Source organism: Centropristis striata, chromosome 3, assembly GCF_030273125.1.
Source record: "Centropristis striata isolate RG_2023a ecotype Rhode Island chromosome 3, C.striata_1.0, whole genome shotgun sequence".
In the NCBI taxonomy this organism is placed as follows: Eukaryota; Metazoa; Chordata; class Actinopteri; order Perciformes; family Serranidae; genus Centropristis; species Centropristis striata.
The window spans coordinates 25,714,160-25,738,254 of record NC_081519.1 but is presented as its reverse complement, the minus strand read 5'-3'; the positions used below and the strand labels follow the sequence as shown (position 1 = coordinate 25,738,254).

General features: G+C 39.4%; 4 protein-coding genes across 4 annotated transcripts; all 4 read left to right on the top strand.

Moving 5' to 3' along the window:
• The first annotated feature begins 245 nt into the window (after positions 1-245).
• On the top strand, positions 246-886 carry LOC131969053 (transcription factor HES-1-like). The gene is made up of 2 exons (XM_059330176.1): positions 246-368; positions 481-886. Exons 1-2 carry the CDS (start codon positions 246-248, stop codon positions 811-813), a joined length of 456 nt encoding a protein of 151 aa, XP_059186159.1. The 3' UTR covers positions 814-886.
• Positions 887-4,263: 3,377 nt separating this feature from the next.
• LOC131968782 (transcription factor HES-5-like) lies at positions 4,264-4,887 on the top strand. The gene is made up of 2 exons (XM_059329807.1): positions 4,264-4,341; positions 4,454-4,887. The coding sequence occupies exons 1-2, from the start codon at positions 4,279-4,281 to the stop codon at positions 4,784-4,786; spliced, it is 396 nt and encodes a 131-aa protein (XP_059185790.1). The 5' UTR covers positions 4,264-4,278; the 3' UTR covers positions 4,787-4,887.
• A 3,508-nt stretch (positions 4,888-8,395) lies between these two features.
• LOC131968671 (transcription factor HES-5-like) lies at positions 8,396-10,117 on the top strand. The gene is made up of 2 exons (XM_059329657.1): positions 8,396-8,484; positions 8,596-10,117. The coding sequence occupies exons 1-2, from the start codon at positions 8,422-8,424 to the stop codon at positions 9,016-9,018; spliced, it is 486 nt and encodes a 161-aa protein (XP_059185640.1). The 5' UTR covers positions 8,396-8,421; the 3' UTR covers positions 9,019-10,117.
• A 6,895-nt stretch (positions 10,118-17,012) lies between these two features.
• LOC131968656 (transcription factor HES-1-like) lies at positions 17,013-18,425 on the top strand. The gene is made up of 2 exons (XM_059329636.1): positions 17,013-17,135; positions 17,247-18,425. The coding sequence occupies exons 1-2, from the start codon at positions 17,013-17,015 to the stop codon at positions 17,577-17,579; spliced, it is 456 nt and encodes a 151-aa protein (XP_059185619.1). The 3' UTR covers positions 17,580-18,425.
• The last annotated feature ends 5,670 nt before the right edge of the window (positions 18,426-24,095 follow it).

Here is a 24,095-nt window from a genome sequence, read left to right as displayed (position 1 = left end):
TCTCTCTACAGGGTCACCACTTTCCCAGATTCACACAGAGCTCTGTGAGTCTGTCTCCATCACCCCCCCAGCCCTCCACCTGTTCCCCTGAGATCTAACCATTGTCCCCCAGGCATTAACAGCAGAAAGTGTGCTGCATCCACTATTGTGACGCAAAGCTCTCTGATTGGCTGAGACTGTGAGAAACTACGACTCGACCAAGACCCACACATTGATATGGAGATGTGGGACTATAAATAGGAGGGATGGAGCCAGCAGAGATCAGATTCTCTCTACAGAGACCTCTACAGCACACAGATCCAGACATGGCTCCTACAACCACTGCAGCAATGACCAACTCTCAGGAGCATCTCACTCTGACCCACAAGGTAAATTCAACATTCAAGAAGTTTAAATACTGTTAGTGATATGTTGTCATTTGTCATGCTAACTCTTTGCTCCAAAATAAATTTATTAATGACTTTATTCTTCTTTCTGCAGCTCAGAAAACCTCTGGTGGAGAAGTTACGCAGAGAGCGAATCAACAGCAGCATTGAGCAGCTCAAGTCTCTCCTGGGTCCAGAGTCCCTCAAACAGCAGCCAGACTCCAAGCTGGAGAAAGCAGACATCCTGGAGATGACAGTTTGTGTCCTGAGACGACTGCAGCAGATGAATCAGCAGCAGAGAAGACTGCTGAACCACTTCAACAAGCTGCAGTCTTCCTCTGATAACAACCTGAGAGAGGCTGACTTCTCTCCTCTGAGCTCCACAGTCCAGACCAGCATCACCACAGACAAGAGTCCAGTCAACAGCGCCCCCTGGAGGCCGTGGTAGACACCTACAGACTGGAGTTGCTGCCAGACAAAGTGAGACCACCATATTGGTCAAAGACTATTGAAAAATATATTTTTTTAATTCTTTGAAATGTCATTGATTTGTTCTTCTGTTTGTACAGAAGGTTTCATTTCATGTGTTTTTCTTTTTCTTTGTGCAAGATGACATTTCCTGAAGAAATGACAGCAACAATATCTTTCAATTTAAGAAAGAGAACATATTGTCATGCATTTTGCATGAAACAAATCTGATTGCATCTGCAATTATTATTATACCTCACTGTACTTCATGTATTGTTGGTATATAGGGTAACTTATGTTATGTTCACATAGTTATTGATCTTTCTGATCAAAACAATTCAATTGTCTGTTACAATGGATTTTCTTACTTTAATCTTATTGATTACTCAGAATTGATCTGTTTTTTAGATCTAAATGTCTATCCTTTATTTCCTTAAAGGTTTGCTTAATGTCACAATTTTCCTGTGAAATGTATTCCTCGGTGAAAGTCAAGTGCTGGTACAATATTATGCAATGGCAATATTTGTTACCTCTAGGTATTGATCATTTTGATCAAATATTTTTATTGTTCTATTTAAGTACATTTTGTTACAGTGGTCTTCTCTCATGTCACTTTGCGATTATTGAAATATGATCTATTTTAAGATCAATTTGTTTATCTTTTTTACTATACAAAGCGTGTTTAATGCCAGTCTTTATGACAGTGTATTTTTAAAATGCATTTACATAATTGAATATGGTGGTTATTAAGAACGATATCACCTGTTTTAAGGTGAGTTTTTACTAGTTTGTCATTTGATCATTCAGTATAAATGTTTAAATCCATTTAGGAAAACATTTTAAAGTACAGTGAGTACTGTGCACTCAAATATTGTGAATCGTTTGTCTTTCATAAAGACAGTTGTTCCTTTACTCTCTGTGAGTACAGTGTGTCTTGTAGAAATCTACAAGTTGTTGTTGTGATGTATCATCACCTCTAGTTGGAGCTTTCATACTTTGTGTGGCTCATTGTGCCTTGTTGAATAAACAACACTTTAATCTGGAAATGTTGTGTTCTTTTCATTGTTTATTAATTTCACTTCATTAATAGCGGTCTCCATCATCATTCCTACTTCTGATTGACAAATCAAGATAAAATTCAGCACACACAGTAATTGTTTATTCATATAATTCCTGTGCATTGTAAAATAAATCTGAGGAGTGATGTTGAGGTTTTTTATGAAGAAGGAGTATGTAAGTCACTCTGTTATTATGAAGTAAAGTCATCAAACCAGATGAGAAAATGTAAATTTCAATGACACCTATAACATAACATTATTTTGATGTTATTGTCAGTTTCAGGTGCTTTAATGTTAAAAAAATTAAAGCTAACCATCTCTCACTAATTAAAAGGTCAAACATTATTTCTATTGAGATGCATAATTAGGCACACTTCTATTGTTCCTCCAGTGAAAGCAGTGAAAGGACAGAGTGTGGGAAACCAGAGCAAACTCACTCACAGAGCCCTGTGGGACAGTAGATCAGACCTTTGCCCTGAAGGGACAGGGTTGAAAAGGGACTCTGGCTCTTGCCCCTCTGAAACCTACTGTATCACCGACTACACTGGCAAACATGACTGTCTTCAAGAGGCTGTAGTTGGCTCAGTTTTAAAGGCAAATTGAAGAAGAGACTGGTATCATTTCAAACTAGCCTGTCAGGAAGGGGGTAAATAACACTTCAAAGTTAATCAAAATTTTTGTGAGGTAAAAAACTGACATGGCAATTTTCAAAGAGGTCCACTGACATCTGACGCAAGGTATATGCATGAAAAATTGATGATATAGGTACACATGAGTCTCCCCTTTACACATGCCCATTTTACAGTCATTTGATAAAGTTTGGGGAAAAACATGGCATCCCTAAATATGTCTTGGAATTGCATAAATTGTATATGATCAGAAAGCTGAAACTCTTGTGAATTTAAAAGTGCCCAATAGTATTCATGTGAGATGATGTTAGTCACAATAGTAGCCATTTCATTTTAATGAGACTTTGAGACTTTACTGAAACTGGTAAAAACACTTGGGATTTTCATATATTAAGTCAAGGATTTCATATCTTTCATATGTTTTAGGCAAATCGTGTTCAAGCTTCTTTTTTTCAAATTTCCAACACTGACACTGCTATATCTTCAGAAACTACGCTGCCTGGTTTAATTTGATGTTTTGTAATTTAATAGGCAATTATGTCTTGAGCCCCCACTGGATCCTCAAAAGGTCCATTTGTAGAGGGACACATGCGTATTGACTGATAGTAAATGGAGTGTGGGAAAGCTCTGAAGGGCAGGGTTCTGTGTGAATGACATTTATTCCACCAGCAGCCGAGTAATTCTCCAAAGGGATTTGGCACACTTCAGGAAACAGCTGCCCCCCAGGAAACCTCCCGCCTTCATGTGTAGTGCCGAATTTTGGATCCAGGTATTGGTCAGTAATGATCGGGAGTCATCGTGGTTATTCATGAATGAATGTATAATAATGATTGGAAACTAAAAATATGTGATGACAAAAGATTCTGCTGATATTTTAAATAAGTTTGTTTCACAAAATTGCAAATTTTACAAACTGGCAGAGCCAGCCAATGGTGTCCTTTCCCTCCAGATGGCTGATGATGTCACACTCTGTCTCTATAACAACACGCAGTCAGCATCTGTCACTGAAGTCCCTTTGTGGTTCATTGACCACACCATACATGGAGTCAGTGTGGGAAACTGAGCCTCACTTGTTACTCACAGTGACGACAAGGCACGTGCCATATGACTACAATTAGACAGCAGCATGATTATTGTGTTTAAATCTCAAATGCCATGATGGGCACCAGTCTTTCTGCAAAATTGTGCATTTTTATGAAGCAAAATTTAAGAAAAAGCACTCAAGTTTAAAAATGAAATGCCCAAACAATAAAATGGTCATCAGTGATTTCACCTGCTTTATTTCAAATGTTACCTTAAAGCAAATAAAACACTTTCATATTCTTCTAAACATAAATGTAATTGATACATATACCATGACACATCACGTGTGTGACAGTGAAAACTCAGTCCTCCACGTGTGTGATGTGATGATGAGCGTGTGCTCAGTCAAAGTCATTGATCCCAGCATCAGGCAGCAGATCTGCTCTCTCTACAGGGTCACCACTTTCCCAGATTCACACAGAGCTCTGTGAGTCTGTCTCCATCACCCCCCCAGTCCTCCACCTGTTCCCCTGAGATCTAACCATTGTCCCCCAGGCATTAACAGCAGAAAGTGTGCTGCATCCACTATTGTGTGGTTGGCTGAGACTGTGAGAAACTACAACTCGACCAAGACCCACACATTGATATGGAGATGTGGGACTATAAATAGGAGGGATGGAGCCAGCAGAGATCAGATTCTCTCTACAGAGACCTCTACAGCACACAGATCCAGACATGGCTCCTACAACCACTGCAGCAATGATCAACTCTCAGGAGCATCTCACTCTGACCCACAAGGTAAATTCAACATTCAAGAAGTTTAAATACTGTCAATGATATGTTGTCATTTGTCGTGCTAACTCTTTGCTCCAAAGTAAATGTATTAATGACTTTATTCTTCTTTCTGCAGCTCAGAAAACCTCTGGTGGAGAAGTTACGCAGAGAGCGAATCAACAGCAGCATTGAGCAGCTCAAGTCTCTCCTGGGTCCAGAGTTCCTCAAACAGCAGCCAGACTCCAAGCTGGAGAAAGCAGACATCCTGGAGATGACAGTTTGTGTCCTGAGACGACTGCAGCAGCAGAATCAGCAGCAGAGAAGACTGCTGAACCACTTCAACAAGCTGCAGTCTTCCTCTGATAACAACCTGAGAGAGGCTGACTTCTCTCCTCTGAGCTCCACAGTCCAGACCAGCATCACCACAGACAAGAGTCCAGTCAACAGCGCCCCCTGGAGGCCGTGGTAGACACCTACAGACTGGAGTTACTGCCAGACAAACTGAGACCACCATATTGGTCAAAGATTACTGGAACTGAATTCTATGATATTCTTTGAAATGTCATTGATTTGTTCTTCTGTTTGGACAGAAGATGTTGTTATGTCTTTTGACTTTTCTTTGTGCAAGATGACATTTCCTGAGGAAATGACAGCAACAATATCTTTCAATTTAAGAAAGAGAACATCTTGTCATGCATGTTGCATGAAACAAATCTGACTGCATCTGCAATTATTAAAATACCTCACAGTACTTGATGATATATAATGCTATGGTAATGTTTGTTATCTTCTGATTGTTATTGATCATTTTGATCAAAAAACCTTCCATTTTCCCTTTTATGGACATGTAGTAGTAATATTTACTTTACTTAATCTCTCTCATTACTCAAATCTGATCTTATGTTAGATCCAAATGTTTTTCCTTTTTTGTTAAAGGTTTTGCTTAATGTCACAATTTTCCTGTGACACTTTCATGCCTTACAGCCTGTCATGAGTTGGTAAAATATTGCACATGCAGAGATGTATTACCTCTTTATAGGAATAGATGATTCTGAATTAATCAAAACATCTTAATTGTCCTTTTCATGGACATTTTGCCATATTGGACTTTCCCTACCATTTTGTGATAATTTAAATATGATCCGTTTGAAGATCATTGTTTTTTTTTCCTTTTACTGTAAAAGGTTTGTTTAAAGACATACTGTTAAATGTCAGAGTATCATTTTGAGATTCAATTGTATTAGGTGGCTATTAATAACAATCTGACTTGTTGTAAAGTCAGTTTTTTATGCATTAAGTTCAAATGTTTTCATCCATTTGTTAAAAAATGTCAAGAAACAGTGAGTACTCTGTCCTCAAATATTTTGAATCGTTTGTCTTTTATAAAGACAGTTGTTCCTTTACTCTCTGTGAGTACAGTGTGTCTTGTAGAAATCTACAAGTTGTTTTTGTGATGTATCATCACCTCCAGTTGGAGCTTTTATATTTTATGTGGCTCATTTTGCCTTGTTGAATAAACAAACACTGCAAGCTGACGATGTTGTTCTCATTAATCATTTTTTCTCTCATCCTCTGTCCTTTTTCTAAAAAAAAATTCACAGAGGTCTTTATCGTCATCCCATTTTAAAATTATGAATCTAACGTTTAAATGTAGCTCCCACATTATTTGCCTATCCCAACATAACATCCATCATTTAACTGTATTCATTCATCCTTTTGGGGAACATGTGGGACTGGAGCCAATGACAGCTGACTTTCATAAACGGGTACACCCTGGATAGGTCGCCAGTCAATCAAAGGGTTAACATAAAGAGGTAGAAAACTATTCACATGTATGGGTAATTTAGATTTACCAGTTTCCTCAACCTGCAATGTTTTAGACTGAGGAGGGAAGCTGAAACACCCTGAGAAGAGCCAAATAGACTCAGGTAGAACATGTAAGCTCTACACAGTAAAGCTCCAGCCAGGTTCAAACCCAGAACCTTTTTGCTGTGAGGTAAAGTTGGTAACAAAAGCAGTATGGTGCCACACCTAAACACATAGGGTTACAGTTAATGTAAGAGTACTATATTCTGATGTGGTTTTGTTTTCAGTCACTTATTTGCCCTGCGTAAAGTCATCAGACCAAATGAGAAAATCTACATTTCAAAATAGCTTTTGAGGCAACATGATTTTGATGTAACGGTCAGGTGCAGGTGTTTTATTGTAAAAACTTTAAAATAAACCATTTCCCGCTTGAAAGAGGCCAAACATTTTTTCTAATGAGACGCATAATGAGGCACACTTCTATTGTTCCTCCAGTGAAAGGACAGAGTGTGGGAAACCAGAGGAAACTCACTCACAGAGCCCTGTGGGACAATAGATCAGACCTTTGCCCTGAAGTGAAAGAGATTAAAAGGGATCCTGGCTCCAAGAAATGCAAATTCCTTAGCTGTGTCATAAAATTTTCTTCGTAAAATAAAACAAATACCTAGCAAAGTTGTTGTCCAAGTTTATCTCAATGACGTCAACTTAAAATACATTATTATTGAGAATTTAAAACATAATATTATTTGGTTTATTTCAGGATTAGAGCCTTATGAGAGATTGTTCAGTAGTGAAAATACACAGCATTTTAATGACAAAATAAGACCACAGCAAATTATTACATGTTGACCTTTAGTGTATATTGTTTATGTTAACAATCGTTTTTTATTTTTTTTTTAAATGACATTTGATTTTTGCAATGGTTTTTGAACACAGACAATTCTGATTTCATATTTAGATAAAAAATGAAATGTTTTTGAGATGTACATTGTAAAGAAAATAAGAAAAAACAAAAGGACAAACTGAATGGCCACCATGTGTTAAAAAGGGATAATCAAAATGTCCGTTAGGATTTAGGCACACAGCTTAAATCTATTTAATGGACGGAGTGTGGGAAACCTCTCGAGATCAGAGTTTAGCATGATTATGATCCTCCACCCCACCAGCAGCAGATTATTCTCCAAAGGGATTTGGCACACTTCAGGAAACAGCTGCCTCAATGTCTAACCCTCATCGAGTGCTGAAATCTTGATCCAATTGCTGAAAAAACAGCACAAGGACTAGTGAACAGTGAAAAATGTTTTTTCTATTATTTGTTAAATTAATTAGGCCAACCATTTATCATTAAATTTATCAGAAATTAAAACTTTCTGAACTGTCAGAGCCAGCCAATGGTGTTGTTTCCCTCCAGATGGTTGGTGATGTCAGGCTCTGTTTCTACTACAACACACGTCCAGCATCAGTCACAAAAGCTCCATTCAAAGTCCTTTTGTTGTTCATTGACCACAGCATTCAAGGAGTCAGTGTGGGAAACTGAGACCAACTTTCTACCCACACTGACTACAAGACACAAGTCAGGACATGTTGAAACATCTGCACAGCAAAATCATTGTTGTTCAAGTTTTTTAAATAACCTGATACCATTGGCATTCCATTTTATAAATACCTGACAGGCACAACAACTATTCTTAATTATACAGATTTTTAATTCTCTTTTAGTTGAATTCATGCAACTGAATGATGAAGACCAAAATGAAAGAAAATAACATTACTCGTGTTCCTCAGATATTTTGGTGATGGTACAATCAAAGCATGTAGACACAAACAATATAAATCCAAGCTGATATTTATTTTACTTGCTTGTAAGCTATATAGTATGTCTAACTCAAGATGCATTTAACAGTCAGTCCTCCACGTGTGTGATGTGATGATGAGCGTGTGCTCAGTCAAAGTCATTGATCCCAGCATCAGGCAGCAGATCTGCTCTCTCTACAGGGTCACCACTTTCCCAGATTCACACAGAGCTCTGTGAGTCTGTCTCCATCACCCCCCCTGGTCCTCCACCTATTCCCCTGAGATCTAACCATTGTCCCCCAGGCATTAACAACATTCAGCATGTTGCCGCTCCACATGCCTCATTGTGTCACCAAGCTCTCTGATTGGCTGAGACTGTGAGAAACTACAACTCGACCAAGACCCACACATTGATATGGAGATGTGGGACTATAAATAGGAGGGATGGAGCCAGCAGAAATCAGATTCTCTCTACAGAGACCTCTATAGCACACAGATCCAGACATGGCTCCTACAACCACTGCAGCAATGACCAACTCTCAGGAGCATCTCACTCTGACACACAAGGTAAATTCAACATTCAAGAAGTTTAAATATTGCCAATGATGAGTTGTCATTTCCATGCTAACACTTTACTCCAGAATAAGTTTATTAATGACTTTATTCTTCTTTCTGCAGCTCAGAAAACCTCTGGTGGAGAAGTTACGCAGAGAGCGAATCAACAGCAGCATTGAGCAGCTCAAGTCTCTCCTGGGTCCAGAGTTCCTCAAACAGCAGCCAGACTCCAAGCTGGAGAAAGCAGACATCCTGGAGATGACAGTTTGTGTCCTGAGACGACTGCAGCAGCAGAATCAAGCTGTGGACTCAGCAGCTGTCAATCAGGGCTACTCCAGGTGTGTCCAAGAGGTGACACACTTCCTGTCCAAAGAGCAGATAAAGACACAGTCCCAGAGAAGACTGCTGAACCACTTCAACAAGCTGCAGTCTTCCTCTGATAACAACCTGAGAGAGGCTGACTTCTCTCCTCTGAGCTCCACAGTCCAGACCAGCATCACCACAGACAAGAGTCCAGTCAACAGCGCCCTCTGGAGGCCGTGGTAGACACCTACAGACTGGACTTACTGCCAGACAAAGTGAGACCACCATACTGGTCAAAGATTACTGGAACTGAATTCTATGAAATCTTTGAATTTTCATTGATTTGTTCTCCTGTTTGTACAGAAGGTTGTACTTTTTTTCCATTTTCTTTGTTCAAAATGGCATTTCCTGAGGAAATGACAGCAACAATATCTTTCAATTTAAGAAAGAGAACATCTTGTCATGCATGTTGCATGAAACAAATCTGATTGCATCTGCAATTATCATCACTATGCCTCAATTGACAATATGTATCAATTGGGTGTTATTAGCTATTTGTTATGTTCCGATTGTTATTGATAATTTTGATCAGAAACTTTAACTGTTCTTTTCAAGGACATATTGTCAGTATGAATCTTTATCTGTTTAATCTCTGATGATCAAAACTGATCTGTTGTTAGATCCAAATGTTTATCCTTTTCTTTAAAGGTTTGTTTAATGTCACAATTTACCTGTGATACTTTAATGCTCCCTGCACATCATATGTTGGTACGATATAGTGCATGGAGAAATGTATTACCTCTTGATAGGTAATGATTATTTTGAGTTGATCAAAAATCTTAAATGTCCTTTTTATGGACATTTTGTACACAGTGGCCATGATTTTATAGTTGACTTTATCTCACTTTATGTGATATTTTAAAAATGATCTGTTTTAAGATCAATTTATTTCTCCTTTTACTGCAAAAAATGTTTAATGTCACACTGTCACAGTTATCCAGTGACAATGTAACATTTTGAGAATCAATCGAATTTAGTGGTTATTAAAAACAATGTGACCCATTTTAAGGTCAGTTTATAGTATTTTTTTATTTTGTTTATTAAATACAACTGTTGTAATACATTTGGAAAAAAAGGTCAAAGTAAAGTGAGTACTGTGTACTCAAATATTGTGAGTCATTTGTCTTTTATAAAGACAGTTGTTCCTTTACTCTCTGTGAGTACAGTGTGTCTCGTACAAACCTACATGTTGTTGTGATGCATCATCACCTATAGTTGGAGCTGTCATACTTAATGTGGCTCATTGTGCCTTGTTTAATAAACAAACACTACCTTCTGAAAATGTTGTTCTATTGAGTTATTGTCCATTATACCTGCTCTCCTTTTTACAGTTGAGTGTTTGTCCCCTCATGATAGAGTTCTTTATAGCTATTCCACCTTTTGTAGACACAGTATGTGTCTAATTATTATACCAGCCATCCAATAGCTATACATGCTTAACCTTTTGAGGGTCACAGGGAGCTGAAGCCAATCTTAGCTAGCATTGCAAGAGACAGGTACGCACTGTACAGTTCACTAGTCAATCACAGTGCTGACACACGACCATTCAAACCATGGAAAACTTAGCACCACCAGCCAACAAGCATGTCTTTGGGATTTGGGAGGAAGATTGTCAGACACCAAACAGGACGAGGACCACAAGAGCGTCACGTTAAACAGTTTATTGAAGGATTTGGGGAAAGGGAGTGTATGGGTGTGAGTCCAGAGCTGTGTGGCGTCTCAATGAGATGGCGGGGTGGGTTCCAGGGCACACTCGATGATTGTCCGGAGTCACGGGGCAGAAGATCAAAGACGTAGTTGAGCAGGTCCGATATCACAGGTAGGAGTCAGAGGCGTATGAAGACAGGCAGGGTAACTGGTACTGGTTTGCAGACGATCTGACAAGGAGGTACTGAAAGCCAGGGCTTATATACAGAGGGTGATGAACAGGGAATGCAGTGCAGCTGGCAGGTTAATTAGTGCAGGAGTAGATACAGGTGTGGCTGATCAGACAGAGCCGAGACTGGAGCGGCAGCAATTAGTGCTGTTAACAGGGCAGAGAGAGAAAGCTCATGACAAAGATGAAGCATCCTGAGAAAACCCATGCAGGCAGAGGGAGAACAACAAGCTCTGTACATTGGAGATCCAATCAGGTACCTAAGACCTCCATGGTGTAAACTGTTTGTCACAGTGCTGCAAATTTACATATTACTTTACTGTAAATCTATATGTAGTAGATTTTGATGTGGTTTCATTCAGATATTTTTTTAATTTGGTCACTTATTTGCTGCAACTCAAACCATCAAATGAAATTAGACATTGTACATTTTGAAACATTTTTGAGGCAACATGGTTTTGCTTAATATGTCCGTTTCATGTGTTTTAAAGTGAAATAAATAAGTAAAAAGAACATAAAGAACAAAAAGAAAATTAACCATGTCCCACTTTAAAGAGGTCTGACAGCGCATTTAATGAGATGCATAATAAGGCACACTTCTATTGTTCCTCCAGTGAAAGGACAGAGTGTGGGAAACCAGAGGAAACTCACTCACAGAGCCCTGTGGGACAATAGATCAGACCTTTGGCCTGAAGGGACAGGGATGTAAAGGGACTGGCTCAAGAAAGGGGGACCTGCTAAATTATTTTCCTGTTTCAAATCATAGATTCATTTTTTCACTTTTGCTACAATAAAAAATAAACTGGCAAAGTTATCAAAAATATTTATGTCTGTAAGGTAAATTCTAAGTCTAGATTGCAAATGGGAATTTAAATGATAAGATTTAAAATATTTGTGTTGTTTCAGTTTCAAGGCCTTACTTTGTGATGATTGAACACATAAGATCCTAAAAACAAGAACATTGTTACGTACACAGGTCAGTGTTGAAAACTCAGTTTTGAGGTTTAAATTAAGTGTTTTTGAGTTGTACAATATGAAAAAAGGAAAGAAAAAAAACTAACTGCAACATGTGAAAAAAAAGTGTAAAAAGAAGTAAAGTTCTTAAAAGTGGAGCTTTTCTCTCAATTATTCCCAACTGTTCCTCTGATATAAATCAGCATTGCTACTTTTTGTAATTCTATCCAGCGACAGCGCACAGTTGAAAAATAAGTTGAAAATATTTCTCTCAGTTTTACAATGTGTAGCAGCATAGAGGTGCTGGCTGCTTAGTGCCACTGGTGGCGGTAATGAGGTGGGCCGTATAAAAGCCGCCGTCCTCTCCTCGCGATTCCTTTTGCATCCGCGTCATTGGTACGTCACTTCCGGGTCCCCGGTTGTTTAGCCGACAGGTATGGCTGCCCGCTGTTTCGACTCATTGATCGCTTGGTTCTTTCTGCGTGCTCACGGCATTTGTGTTTGCAGGGTGATTGTTTGCATGCTGCTCTAGGCAACTCATGTGCGGCGGTGCCTTCTGTTTGGTGAGTGTCCCTAGTGATGGCTGATCGAGGCTTTGTTGAAGCTTCGACACTTTATACAAAACATGGTTCATTACTCGAAGCTTCAATGACACACAGTGCTCCAGTAGGACATCTAGTGGTCAATAAAATGAAGTGCAATCGAGACGTGTCATTGATTGGTTCATGAATTTGTTTTCAACTACACTAGTTGACTGTATGTTTCAAGTGCATACAACAACAATATTGTTAGTAATGGAGCGTCCCGGTGGCTCACACTGGTAGAGTGGCACCATTAAGGCTGAGTCCTTGCTGCGGCGGACCCGGGTTTTAATCCGGCCTGAGGTCCTCCCCTCGGTCTCCCCCTTTCTATCTATTACTTTCAATAAAGCATGAAAAATGCCAAAAAAGAATGTTTTGGGGTTCATTGGTAAAGAGGTTCATGGGTGGGTGGGGAAAGAGATTGTGCTTGAAAAACAGGGCAGTGACTGTGCTTGTGTAACTTGTTATGAATTTTTATTTAGAAACAACAGTTTTTCCACAGTTTTGGGATTCAAGCGGTTTCTTCTTTTCGATACAATTTCCCCAGCCTTGGAAAAAACCTGTTCACACGGCACGATGAGGCTGGGGTGCATAAGAAATGTTTAGCAACTTGATAAAGATTGGGATATACATTTTTGTGGTTTGCCCAGTATGTGAGCAGTTCTGCAGTTCTTTCTAGTGGAGGATCAGCGAGGTAGCGGTTCGTTTCCACAATAGTGTTGGTGATTCGGTGACGTTCGAACATAGCGTTCGAAGCACTTTGCTGCTTCGAACGTCACGAGTCACGTGACCAAACCACGCCTCGGCACAGTGCTTCGGGACGTTTGCTTCATGAGCTACCGCGCATGTGTCGGAGCTTCAAGTGTCAGCGGACCATCACTAAGTGTCCCCTCTTTCTCGGCGTGTTAATTGATACTGTCTGACGGCTAACGCTAGTGTGGTCACAGGTGAATGCCAGCAGCGGCCGGTGTCCTCTCTCCCTCTCTCCTCCTTGAGAGTATGTGTGTGTCCCTAACAGGTATGTGTGTATTAGTATGGTCAACTACAGTATTATAATATCAAGCCGTAATGCTAACAGTATCTCTTTCTAATTAGGAGTGTGTAATTAGCTGGTGGTTGCTGCTGCTTTGTCTCCGCGGCTGTCTCCGCGGCCGCTCTGTCTTTATTAAAGACTGTCCATACTAAAGACGTTGTCTCCACTAAAACTGTCATCTGTAATCACCCTGCTGGAGCTCGTTCCTGGGCTGCTAAATGCGCAACCGCGCTCAATAGATCTGGTGTATTGCAGCCGAGCTGCTGCCCGCTGTTGACGGCCCACACCGTGCCCCCAGAACACTGATTCGGACTTTGATCCAGACCCGGAATGAGTGTTTTATTATAAGTGTTTATTTTAGGATTATTTTGTGCACCATGTTATTTTAGGATTAAAATGGGCAGTCACTGATTTTGTTAACATTTGATTTTGTGTTTGTTTTTGTTGATTTGCCCACTAATTTGTTTATCCCTTTTTCTTTAGTTGCTAGAGACTGGTGGTGGTGGTGCTCGTGCTCGGGTGGTGGTGTCCTCCCCTTTTCCGTCGTTTGCTGTGTCCTGGGAGTGGTCTTCACTAGAGTGTATCACGTATGTCGGGTGTTTTAAGTTGATTTCTTTATTGTTGGTGGATCTCCTCCCCCCTCTGCACTAGCCCTTGTCCATCCAGTCAGCTCCAGCCCCCCCCCCCCCAGTTTGCTTTTCTTGCTTTTATATTTGAAGGACTGTTTTTAAGATTATTGTGAAAAAATATAATAAAACTATTTCTATTTTCATAACCACGTCTCCTGCCTTTGAGTAAACCTTACCTGTGTGCTGCTCCCAAATTAATTCCCTGGGTGAAATTCCCAGGGTGGCGTTGTCGGTTTCTTTCCTTAATTTGGCTGTTTAAATTATAAGGTTTAATTTCTTTAGTTCACTTTACACTCGCCACAAATGCAACTTCAGCTAGAAATATTGTTAACTTCATTAAATGTCATGTTTGTCAGAATTACACACCCATGACACTTCAGCTTTGAACAGCATATAACAGCCATAACAAAAAACAACATCTCCATGTTTCATTTGCTAAGAGGCTGTTTTTTTAAATTAGAAGTCTAGATTGCAAATGGGAATTTAAATGATGAGATTTAAAATAGTTGTGTTGTTTCAGTTTCACAGCCTTACTTTGCGATGGTTGAACACACAAGATCCTAAAAACAAGAACATTGTTACGTACACAGGTCAGTGTTGAAAACTGTTGAAAAAAAATTAACTGCAACATATGTAGAAAAAAAAAGTAAATTATCAAAGTGTCTTTTTCCCACAATTTCTATGAATGGTCAGAGTCTTAATAACTCTGAAATAAATCAGAGTTTAGGATGATTATGTTCCTCAACCCCACCAGCAGCAGTTAAGTCTACAACAGGATTTGGTACACCTCAGGAAACAGCTGCCTCAACCTCCCACTGTCATGCAGAGCTATAATATCGTTTCAATTGCTTATACAACGGCACAATTGTGACTAAATGGTCAAAATTACTGAAAATTGACCATACTAAATTTGCAATGCATTTTTGCTGACAATTTAGGATAAAAAAGTCTTAATGATTTCAAACTTTCTTAACCATCAGAGCCAGCCAATGGTGTTGTTTCCCTCCAGATGGTTGGTGATGTCAGGCTCTGTTTCTACTACAACACACGTCCAGCATCAGTCACAAAAGCTCCATTCAAAGTCCTTTTGTTGTTTCTTTGACCACAGCATTCATGGAGTCAGTGTGGGAAACTGAGACCAACTTTCTACCCACACTTACTACAAGACACAAGTCAGGACATGTTGAAACATCTGCACAGCAAACTGATTGTTTGTTTTTTTTACAAATTGTTAAAAAAAAAAAAAAAGAGTATCATACCTTTTTTATATACCTGAAAGAACTGAATTTCTAAAATACATTATTTTTTTAAAACACAAAAAAGAGGCAAATTTTATGAGAGATTATATTTTTATAAATAGAAAATTTCCTCTGGGGAAATTTTGAAAGGGCCACGGGGGCTACTGCCGGTGTGTGTACACTATGATGAGACTCTTCAGAGATTTCAAACTATGCCCTTTAACCTCAAAATGTGTGTGTGTAATTAAAATCACATAAAGTTACGTGTGTGTGTGTGTGTGTGTGTGTGTGTGTGTGTTTGAAGCATTTGTATGCATGTGTGAGGAGTGTGAGCGCTTACGCGCGTGCGTGTATCTGTAACTGTTATCACATCATAGATCAAAGGCAATCAGATCAAAGCAATCAACAGAATTAGCTTACACCTGCCAGTGACATCAGCCAGAGGTGGACAGAGGTCCAGAGGTGGACTGGAATGTCTGGCCTCGAACAGAAAGCATTTTTGGTTAAACCATAATACCTATCATTGATCCGACTTTACTTTGAGCATCCTGAGTTCTTCCTGAACGACTACATGTTTTTTTTTTTTTTGAAAAATGAAAAAATAGCTTTGTTAGAGCGATCTAAAAAAACTGTTAAATTTCCCTTTTTCCGAAATCTTCCTGCGTCTTTAATTTGGGAGCCAATGAGGCAGTTGGTGCGTGTTGGTGGCACATCTGTGCGTCCTACGTCCAAACTATAACTCTGACAGCTTTACCAGAGAATTGTGAGTGAGAAGACAAATTTTCCTACGTTTCTATGTATAAATTATTTTTGTAGAGTGGAATTTGCAGCCTGGAGCGCAGTTTTCAAATTTATTTTTTGACAATTTATTTTTTCTCTCCCTCTACACTCTGAGCCAACATTCACTGTGCACTGTGACACGAACATTCCGTGCAATACACACCCATTATAATCTCAGGATTTCAAAAATGATCATGGTCATTGAACAGGGATTGATAAAAAACTATATGACCTATCGAAACGTAGATTAATACACCAATACACAAGACTTGTGTCTACTGTTTAAAGTTTAAATGGAGACTCTAGGTGAAATTATGCCGGAGAAGTAGACGTTTAAAAATCCCCAATTATTGTTCTTTTTCGCTCATTTTTTGTCGGCCGTCCCATTCATTTCAATGCAAAATTTTGGGCAGTTTCGTATTCTGTAAAGAAAAGTAATAGCACACCGATCCTGATCAAACCGCACATTTTGATATAAAATTTGTCCTGCAACTCTTCAAGTTGTAGGACTAGTAGCAGGACGAAATTGCGTCCGGAAGGGCTTCGCCCCGAGCACTGGTCCCTACAGCTATTGCTGTATGGGACCAGTGCTCGGTGCGATTGCCCCGAGGCCCTAATAACTTAAACTATGGGGGATGAATTGTGTCAGTGGTACTTGCTTTTATGTTAAAACATGATACAAACATTTCTGCCCAGTGATTATTTAACTCAGAAAAGGTAAATAATGCTGTACTTTTTTAACCTGTATGCCGCTAATAGTTAGTGTCTCACATGTGTGATGTGATGATGAGCGTGTGCTCAGTCAAAGTCATTGATCCCAGCATCAGGCAGCAGATCTGCTCTCTCTACAGGGTCACCACTTTCCCAGATTCACACAGAGCTCTGTGAGTCTGTCTCCATCACCCCCCCAGCGCTCCACCTGTTCCCCTGAGATCTAACCATTGTTCCCCAGGCATTAACAACAGAAAGTGTGCTGCATCCACTATTGTGACGCAAAGCTCTCTGATTGGCTGAGACTGTGAGAAACTACAACTAGACCAAGACCCACATATATGATATGGAGATGTGGGACTATAAATAGGAGGGATGGAGCCAGCAGAGATCAGATTCTCTCTACAGAGACCTCTACAGCACACAGATCCAGACATGGCTCCTACAGCCACTGCAGCAATGACCAACTCTCAGGAGCATCTCACTCTGACCCACAAGGTAAATTCAACATTCAATAAGTTTAAATATTGTCAATCATATGTTGCCATTTTCATGTTAACACTTTACTCAAGAATAAGTTTATTAATGACTTTATTCTTCTTTCTGCAGCTCAGAAAACCTCTGGTGGAGAAGTTACGCAGAGAGCGAATCAACAGCAGCATTGAGCAGCTCAAGTCTCTCCTGGGTCCAGAGTTCCTCAAACAGCAGCCAGACTCCAAGCTGGAGAAAGCAGACATCCTGGAGATGACAGTTTGTGTTCTGAGACGACTGCAGCAGCAGAATCAGCAGCAGAGAAGACTGCTGAACCACTTCAACAAGCTGCAGTCTTCCTCTGATAACAACCTGAGAGAGGCTGACTTCTCTCCTCTGAGCTCCACAGTCCAGACCAGCATCACCACAGACAAGAGTCCAGTCAACAGCGCCCCCTGGAGGCCGTGGTAGACACCTACAGACTGGAGTTACTGCCAGACAAACTGAGAAAACCATATTGGTCAAAGATTACTGAAACTGAATTCCTCTGAATTCTGAAGTTTTATGAACTTTTTCTTCTATCTTTACAGAAGGTTGTATTTTCTTTATTCAAAATGACATTTCCTGAGGAAATGAAAGCAACAATATCTTTCAATTTAAGAAATTTAAGAGAAATTCTTGCCATGCATGTTGCATGAAACAAATCTGATTACTGTAATTCTGTAATTAATACTGTAATTAATATTATACCTCACTGTACTTCATGTATTTGTTTATAATGCCATGGTAGTTAATGTTATCTTATGATTGTTATGGATCATTTTGATCAGAATTAATGATTGTTAATAGTTTAAAAAAGCACAATTGTACTTTTTATGGACATTCTGTCAAGTTATATGATTATTGATCTGTTTTGAGATCCATATGTTTCTCCTTTTACTGTAAAAGGTTTATTTGATGTCACATTGTCACAGTTTCCAGTGGCAATGTTGTATTTTAAATTTTGATAATCAATTTGATTTCATGATTATTTCGAACAATGTGACCTGTTGTTAGGTCACTTTTTAGTATTTTGTCTTTTGTTCACTGAAGGCAAATATTTAAAGCTTTCGCTTTAAAAAAAAAGTCAAAGTACAGTGAGTACTGTGTCCTCAAATATTGCAAATTGTTTGTCATATGTTATAAAGACAGTTGTTCCTTTACTCTCTGTGAGTACAGTGTATCTTTTAGAAATCTACACGTTGTTGTTGTGATGTATCATCACCTCTAGTTGGAGCTGTCATTATTTGTGTGGCTCATTGTGCCTTGTTGAATAAACAAACACTGCAGGCTGAAAAATGTGTGTTCTCATGTCAATTACCCTCTTCATTGTAACATTGTTAGATTCATTTTAACATAATTGATAGAGGTCTCCATCATTGTTCCCACTACTTATCGACAAATCAAAACAATTCAGCAGAGACAGCCATTGTTCATCCATAACTTACCTGTTAAGGGTTAAAATCAGCATAGGCATGTGGTTTAATTACGATTTTGAAGAGGGATTATCTATGTGAAGTCACTCTGTTAATATGGAGTAAGTCAATTTCTTAAACCAAATTTGATTATGTTCATTTTATTTTCATTTAACTGTCAGTTGCAGGTGCTTTAATGTAAAACGTTTAAAGTTAACTATCTCTTACTTTAATAAGTCACACATTGTATCTAATCTGATGCATAATAAGGCACACTTCTATTGTTCCTCCAGTGAAAGGACAGAGTGTGGGAAACCAGAGGAAACTCACTCACAGAGCCCTGTGGGACAATAGATCAGACCTTTGCCCTGAAGGGACAGGGATGAAAAGGGACTGGCTCAAAAAAGGGGGACCTGTTAAATTATTTTCCTGTTTCAAATCATAGAATCATCCCCCCCCCCCCCCCCCTTACTACAATAAAAAATTAATAAATTAATAAAAATAAAAAAAACAAAAGTTATTAAAAATACTTATGTCTGTAAGGTAAATTAGAAGTCTAGTAGTGGAGCGGCTAAGTGCTCATTTTTGCCAGAATCTTTCAGTTTATGATACAAGCGTGAAAATTGGCATGAACACTCTCCATGGGTAACTTAACAAGAAAATTGTCCGAGACATTTGAAATTTTAAGATGGCGGCCATTTTTCAAGATGGCCGACACCTAAGTGGAGCAGTTAAGTGATATAATGGTTTATTTGGTGATACAAGCATACAAATTGGCATGAGCAGTCTCTGTTGGTCACTTGACAATGACCCACCGACAGTTATTTGAATTTCCAAGATGGCGGCCATTTTTCAAGATGGCCAACACCTTAGTGGAGCAGTTAAGTGATATAATGGTATATTTGGTGATACAAGCATACAAATTGGCATGAGCAGTCTCTGCTGGTCACTTGACAATAACCCACCCACAGTTACTTGAAATTCCAAGATGGCGGCCATTTTTCAAGATAGCCAACACCTTAGTGGAGCAATTGAATGATATAATGGTTTACAAGCATACAAATTGGCATGACCAGTATCTGTGGGTCACTTGACAATAACCCACCCACAGTTACTTGAAATTCCATTTTTCAAGATGGCCGACACCTTAGTGGAGCAATTAAATTATATAATGGTTTATTTGGTGATACAAGCATAAAAATTGGCATAAGCAGTCTCCATGGGTCACTTGACAATAAGCCACCCACAGTTACTTGGGTTGACAAAAAAACACTCCCAGCCACTTGAAATTTCTATTTTCAAGATGGCCGCCCCCTGGATCCTCAAAACAAGTTTTAACACATCATAATACAGTTGTGTTGATTTGTTGATCATGGACAGATTAGACAAGAGTCAGTATCTGCACTACCAGGGCACAATGGTGATATATGACTGCTGTTAAACAAAAAGTTAGTCAAAGAAGAGACGACAAATCTCTGAGTAGTTTTAGTTAACCGGGTGGTGTACAGATCGTACAGGGTAAAAATGGCATTGGATGAACGATTGGACTAAGTGTAGGGTTAAGGCATGAACTTAGTTGTATCCCATACATCAAAGTGCTTATTAAAAGGTGGTAAAAGGCTAAACCCTCGGCCTCTGCCTTTGAATTTGCTGCAGACATTGCAGAAGCCATTATAACAGTTGAGAAAACAAACAGCAGGACACCAAGATCATACTGGTTATGATACCATTGCAAGAAATGTTCCATTATTTCATAAAATAAATGCTCTGCCTATCTTACGTAGTCCAACCCGACTAGATGAAGGTGATGGCATAGAAAGCACATTGACAAGAAACAGAGCAAAATATTATTCAAGCTGTAAACTTATGTTCAACAACACACAGCTGGAAAGGGCACAAAAAAAGGCATCTACTGCTGCTAAAGACACTAAAGATACCAAAGATATCCATGTCAAGAGGTCAAGAAGATCTCAGGCTTCTTATGAGGCTGGATATGTGTGGGGACAGGCATTGAAGAGACACCCACAAATGCTGAGCCCGTCCGACTGGGGATGGGTTAAACGGGACAAGGAGAGGAAAGTCGTCTGGACTCCACTTCCACCTATTGCGGAGAGTTGTTGGGAGTTGACAAAATGTGGGTGCACCAAGGCTTGTACTGGAAAGTGTAAGTGCTACAGATATGGACTCAGTTGCCCCTGCTAGAACTTATTTGCTTGTTTCTTTTGCCAGTGTTATTCCTTGTTGTCCTTTGTGTTTTAAAGTGTAGGCCTATGGCTCGGCTTCCCCTCGCCACATTGGCGCATTATGTTCTATTTTGTCACCAGCCTATTACTGTGACATGTTCAGTTTTTACTTTGTAACATTGCTTTCACATTTTCAGTTTAGTTCCCTAGTATAGTTTCAGATACTGTTTGTCATGGTTCCACGTCAGCCAGAGCTGCAGTTGCCTCTGGATCTGTCATTATTGCCATTCAGTATTAACCATTGCTCAATTATTATTTTGGAGCACTGTCCGTTCAGCACCACAACTGTGTTTCCCAATCCCTTAGTATTTATTTGGCATGTTTAATGGCAGTAGTAATGGTTAGTTATAAAAAAAAGTAATTTAAAAAAGTATTTAAAAAGCCCTCATGGTAAGGGAGCCTGTGTACCTCGGTGAACCCAGAGAGCTACGCCGGTGGGAGGGATCTCCTGTCAGGTTTTACCAAACTGGACAGGTCGTGGGCAAGGAGTCAAAGCACAGTCAAACAACCTCTCTTGAGGAACCCAATACATTTCTATGAAAAAAATTCATAATTTAAAGGTCCACGTGGCCACATCCTGAAAAAAAAATTGCCGCCTTGAAATTTCAAGTAGCTGTGGCTGGCTTATTGTCAAGTGACCGACAGATACTGCTCATGCCAGTTTTTTTGGTATGTCACCCAATAAACCATTGTATCACTTAACTGCTCCACTAAGGTTTCGGCCATCTTGAAAAATGGCCGCCATCTTAGAATTTCAAGTAACTGTGGGTGGGTTATTGTGAAGTGACCCACAGATATTGCTCATGCCAATTTTTATGCTTGTATCACCAAATAAACCATTATATCATTCAATTGCTCCACTAATGTGTCGGCCATCTTGAAAAATGGCCGCCATCTTAGAATTTCAAGTAACTGTGGGTGGGTTATTGTGAAGTGACCCACAGATATTGCTCATGCCAATTTTTATGCTTGTATCACCAAATAAACCATTATATAATTTAATTGCGCCACTAAGGTGTCGGCCATCTTGAAAAATGGCCGCCATCTTACAATTTCAAATGTCTCGGACAATTTTCTTGTTAAGTGACCCATGGAGACTGCTCATGCCAATTTTTATGCTTGTATCACCAAATAAACCATTATATCATTCAATTGCTCCACTAAGGTGTCGGCCATCTTGAAAAATGGCCGCCATCTTGAAATTTCAAGTAACTGTGGGTGGGTTATTGTCAAGTGACCAACAGAGACTGCTCATGCCAATTTGTATGCTTGTATCACCAAATAAACCATTATATCACTTAACTGCTCCACTTAGGTGTCGGCCATCTTGAAAAATGGCCGCCATCTTAAAATTTTAAATGTCTCGGACAATTTTCTTGTCAAGTGACCCATGGAGAGTGTTCATGCCAATTTTCACGCTTGTATCATAAACTGAAAGATTATATCACTTAGCCGCTCCACTATAGATTGCAAATGGGAATTTAAATGATAAGATTTAAAATATTTGTGTTTCAGTTTCACAGCCTTACTTTGCCATGGTTGAACACACAAGATCCTAAAAACAAGAAGATACTCTCGAGATACTTTCTCGTGAGCACGAGATACTTTTCTCGTGAGCACGAGATAGTTTCTCGTGAGCACGAGATACTTTTCTCGTGAGCACGAGATGCATATTGCATGCGCGCATGGTGTCTGTAAGAACACCCTCTACATTTCAGCTCGTTTCTGTATGAAAATGACGTTACAGGAGTTAGTTCGGCTATATTTTGACCTGGGTCTTCATTATAAGGACATTGCTGCTTTACTTGAAAAAAAACGACAGTTGTTTTCCCAAGATAACGATATAATTAATTCGAGATCTTGAGAAAACAAAACAATAGTGTAGTCCAGACGCGTTGCCAGTAATGTAATGTATTTGTAACCCGGCCCGTGTGGGATGAGCCTCTCCACACCCTGGGACTCTGCGTTGTGTTGTTTATGATGATGAAGGGCGGAGGAGGCAGGGCCGGCCCGTGGCATAGGCCGTATAGGCAAATGCTAAGGGCGCCGTCCATCAGGGGGCGCCACGCCAGCGCCACAAATGGGGAAAAAAAAAAAAAAAAAAAAAAATTATAACTAGTTGGTACTATTATTTCTTAATACAAAAAAGAATCCCACATTAATATAAATGAAAAGCAAAGCCTATTTAATAGAAATAATATAATCTGTTTGAAATGTTATGACATTACATCACCACCGCGCCCCCCTCCCCGCCCCCGCCCCCCTTCCTTACACGCTCGGCTCAACACAAGATGTCAAGATGTCAAAACGGACAAAACTGTCAGGTGCGCAAGGAAGAAAAAAAAGAAAAGAAGGGGAGGAGAAACGAGTCAAAGACAGAGGTAACGTCACGTGAAATTATTTGTCTGTTACAGAACGTGATAGTAACTCAGCTTTTTAACATTAAGCTACATGATTTGCTAATTGCTAATCAATAAATAGCTAGTGTTAACTGTTTTAACGTCAGTTAATATTGTGGAGGGGGGGGGGCTAAGTTGTTATGGAAAATAATGTAGGTAATTACAGTACTCCCACCTTACATTCCTCTGGGACATTTGTAAATATTAGATCTTTTAAGCAGGTGTTTACATTTGTTTACATTTTTATTGCCTTCTGGTAAGCTAACGTTTACCCCTTTATATATTATAGTTGTAAGCCTAGTTGTTAAAGTGCACATCATTAATGTTAATTAAGCAATATCACATGAAAGGGAATGCTGTTTTGAATATCAACACTGCTGTGATTCGGTCAAAGATAATCATAACATAACATGATATTCAGTATTTCACTGTAATGGTTAACATCATACATATCTCTTTGGTTTTTCATTTATATTACATCATTTCATATTATTTCATTTTATTCCTGGAATTACATGTTTTTATTATTAGACTGTAATACTCAATGGTGTCACATACTCCTCTCTTCAGATGCGCTGTTGAAATTTCTAAATCCAACCCCTGGGCCATCTACCAAATCTACTGCTGTTGCCTCCACCTCATCAGCAGAACCAAGCAGTGATGCAGCAGCATCAAGCGGTCCTCCTGCTGCACCAATAGACCCTGCTGACTGGCCTTCTGCTTTAACTGAAAAGGTACGAACAGAGTTAGTTCACAGAGGTCCATTTGTAATTGAAAGTGGCTTCACATTCCCAAAACAGAAAGATGGAAGAAGGTGTCAGCATGATTATTTTAACAGACTCTTAATCAATGGGGAAAAGGTGAGAAGAAAGAAGCTGAAAGAAACATGGC

Bases quoted from the DNA above. Each gene is read 5' to 3' on its own strand.
- LOC131969053 (XM_059330176.1), top strand. From the start codon at position 246: ATGGAGCCAGCAGAGATCAGATTCTCTCTACAGAGACCTCTACAGCAC. The intron at 369-480 runs GTAAATTCAACA...TTCTTTCTGCAG, and splicing joins ATCTCACTCTGACCCACAAG to CTCAGAAAACCTCTGGTGGA.
- LOC131968782 (XM_059329807.1), top strand. From the start codon at position 4,279: ATGGCTCCTACAACCACTGCAGCAATGATCAACTCTCAGGAGCATCTC. The intron at 4,342-4,453 runs GTAAATTCAACA...TTCTTTCTGCAG, and splicing joins ATCTCACTCTGACCCACAAG to CTCAGAAAACCTCTGGTGGA.
- LOC131968671 (XM_059329657.1), top strand. From the start codon at position 8,422: ATGGCTCCTACAACCACTGCAGCAATGACCAACTCTCAGGAGCATCTC. The intron at 8,485-8,595 runs GTAAATTCAACA...TTCTTTCTGCAG, and splicing joins ATCTCACTCTGACACACAAG to CTCAGAAAACCTCTGGTGGA.
- LOC131968656 (XM_059329636.1), top strand. From the start codon at position 17,013: ATGGAGCCAGCAGAGATCAGATTCTCTCTACAGAGACCTCTACAGCAC. The intron at 17,136-17,246 runs GTAAATTCAACA...TTCTTTCTGCAG, and splicing joins ATCTCACTCTGACCCACAAG to CTCAGAAAACCTCTGGTGGA.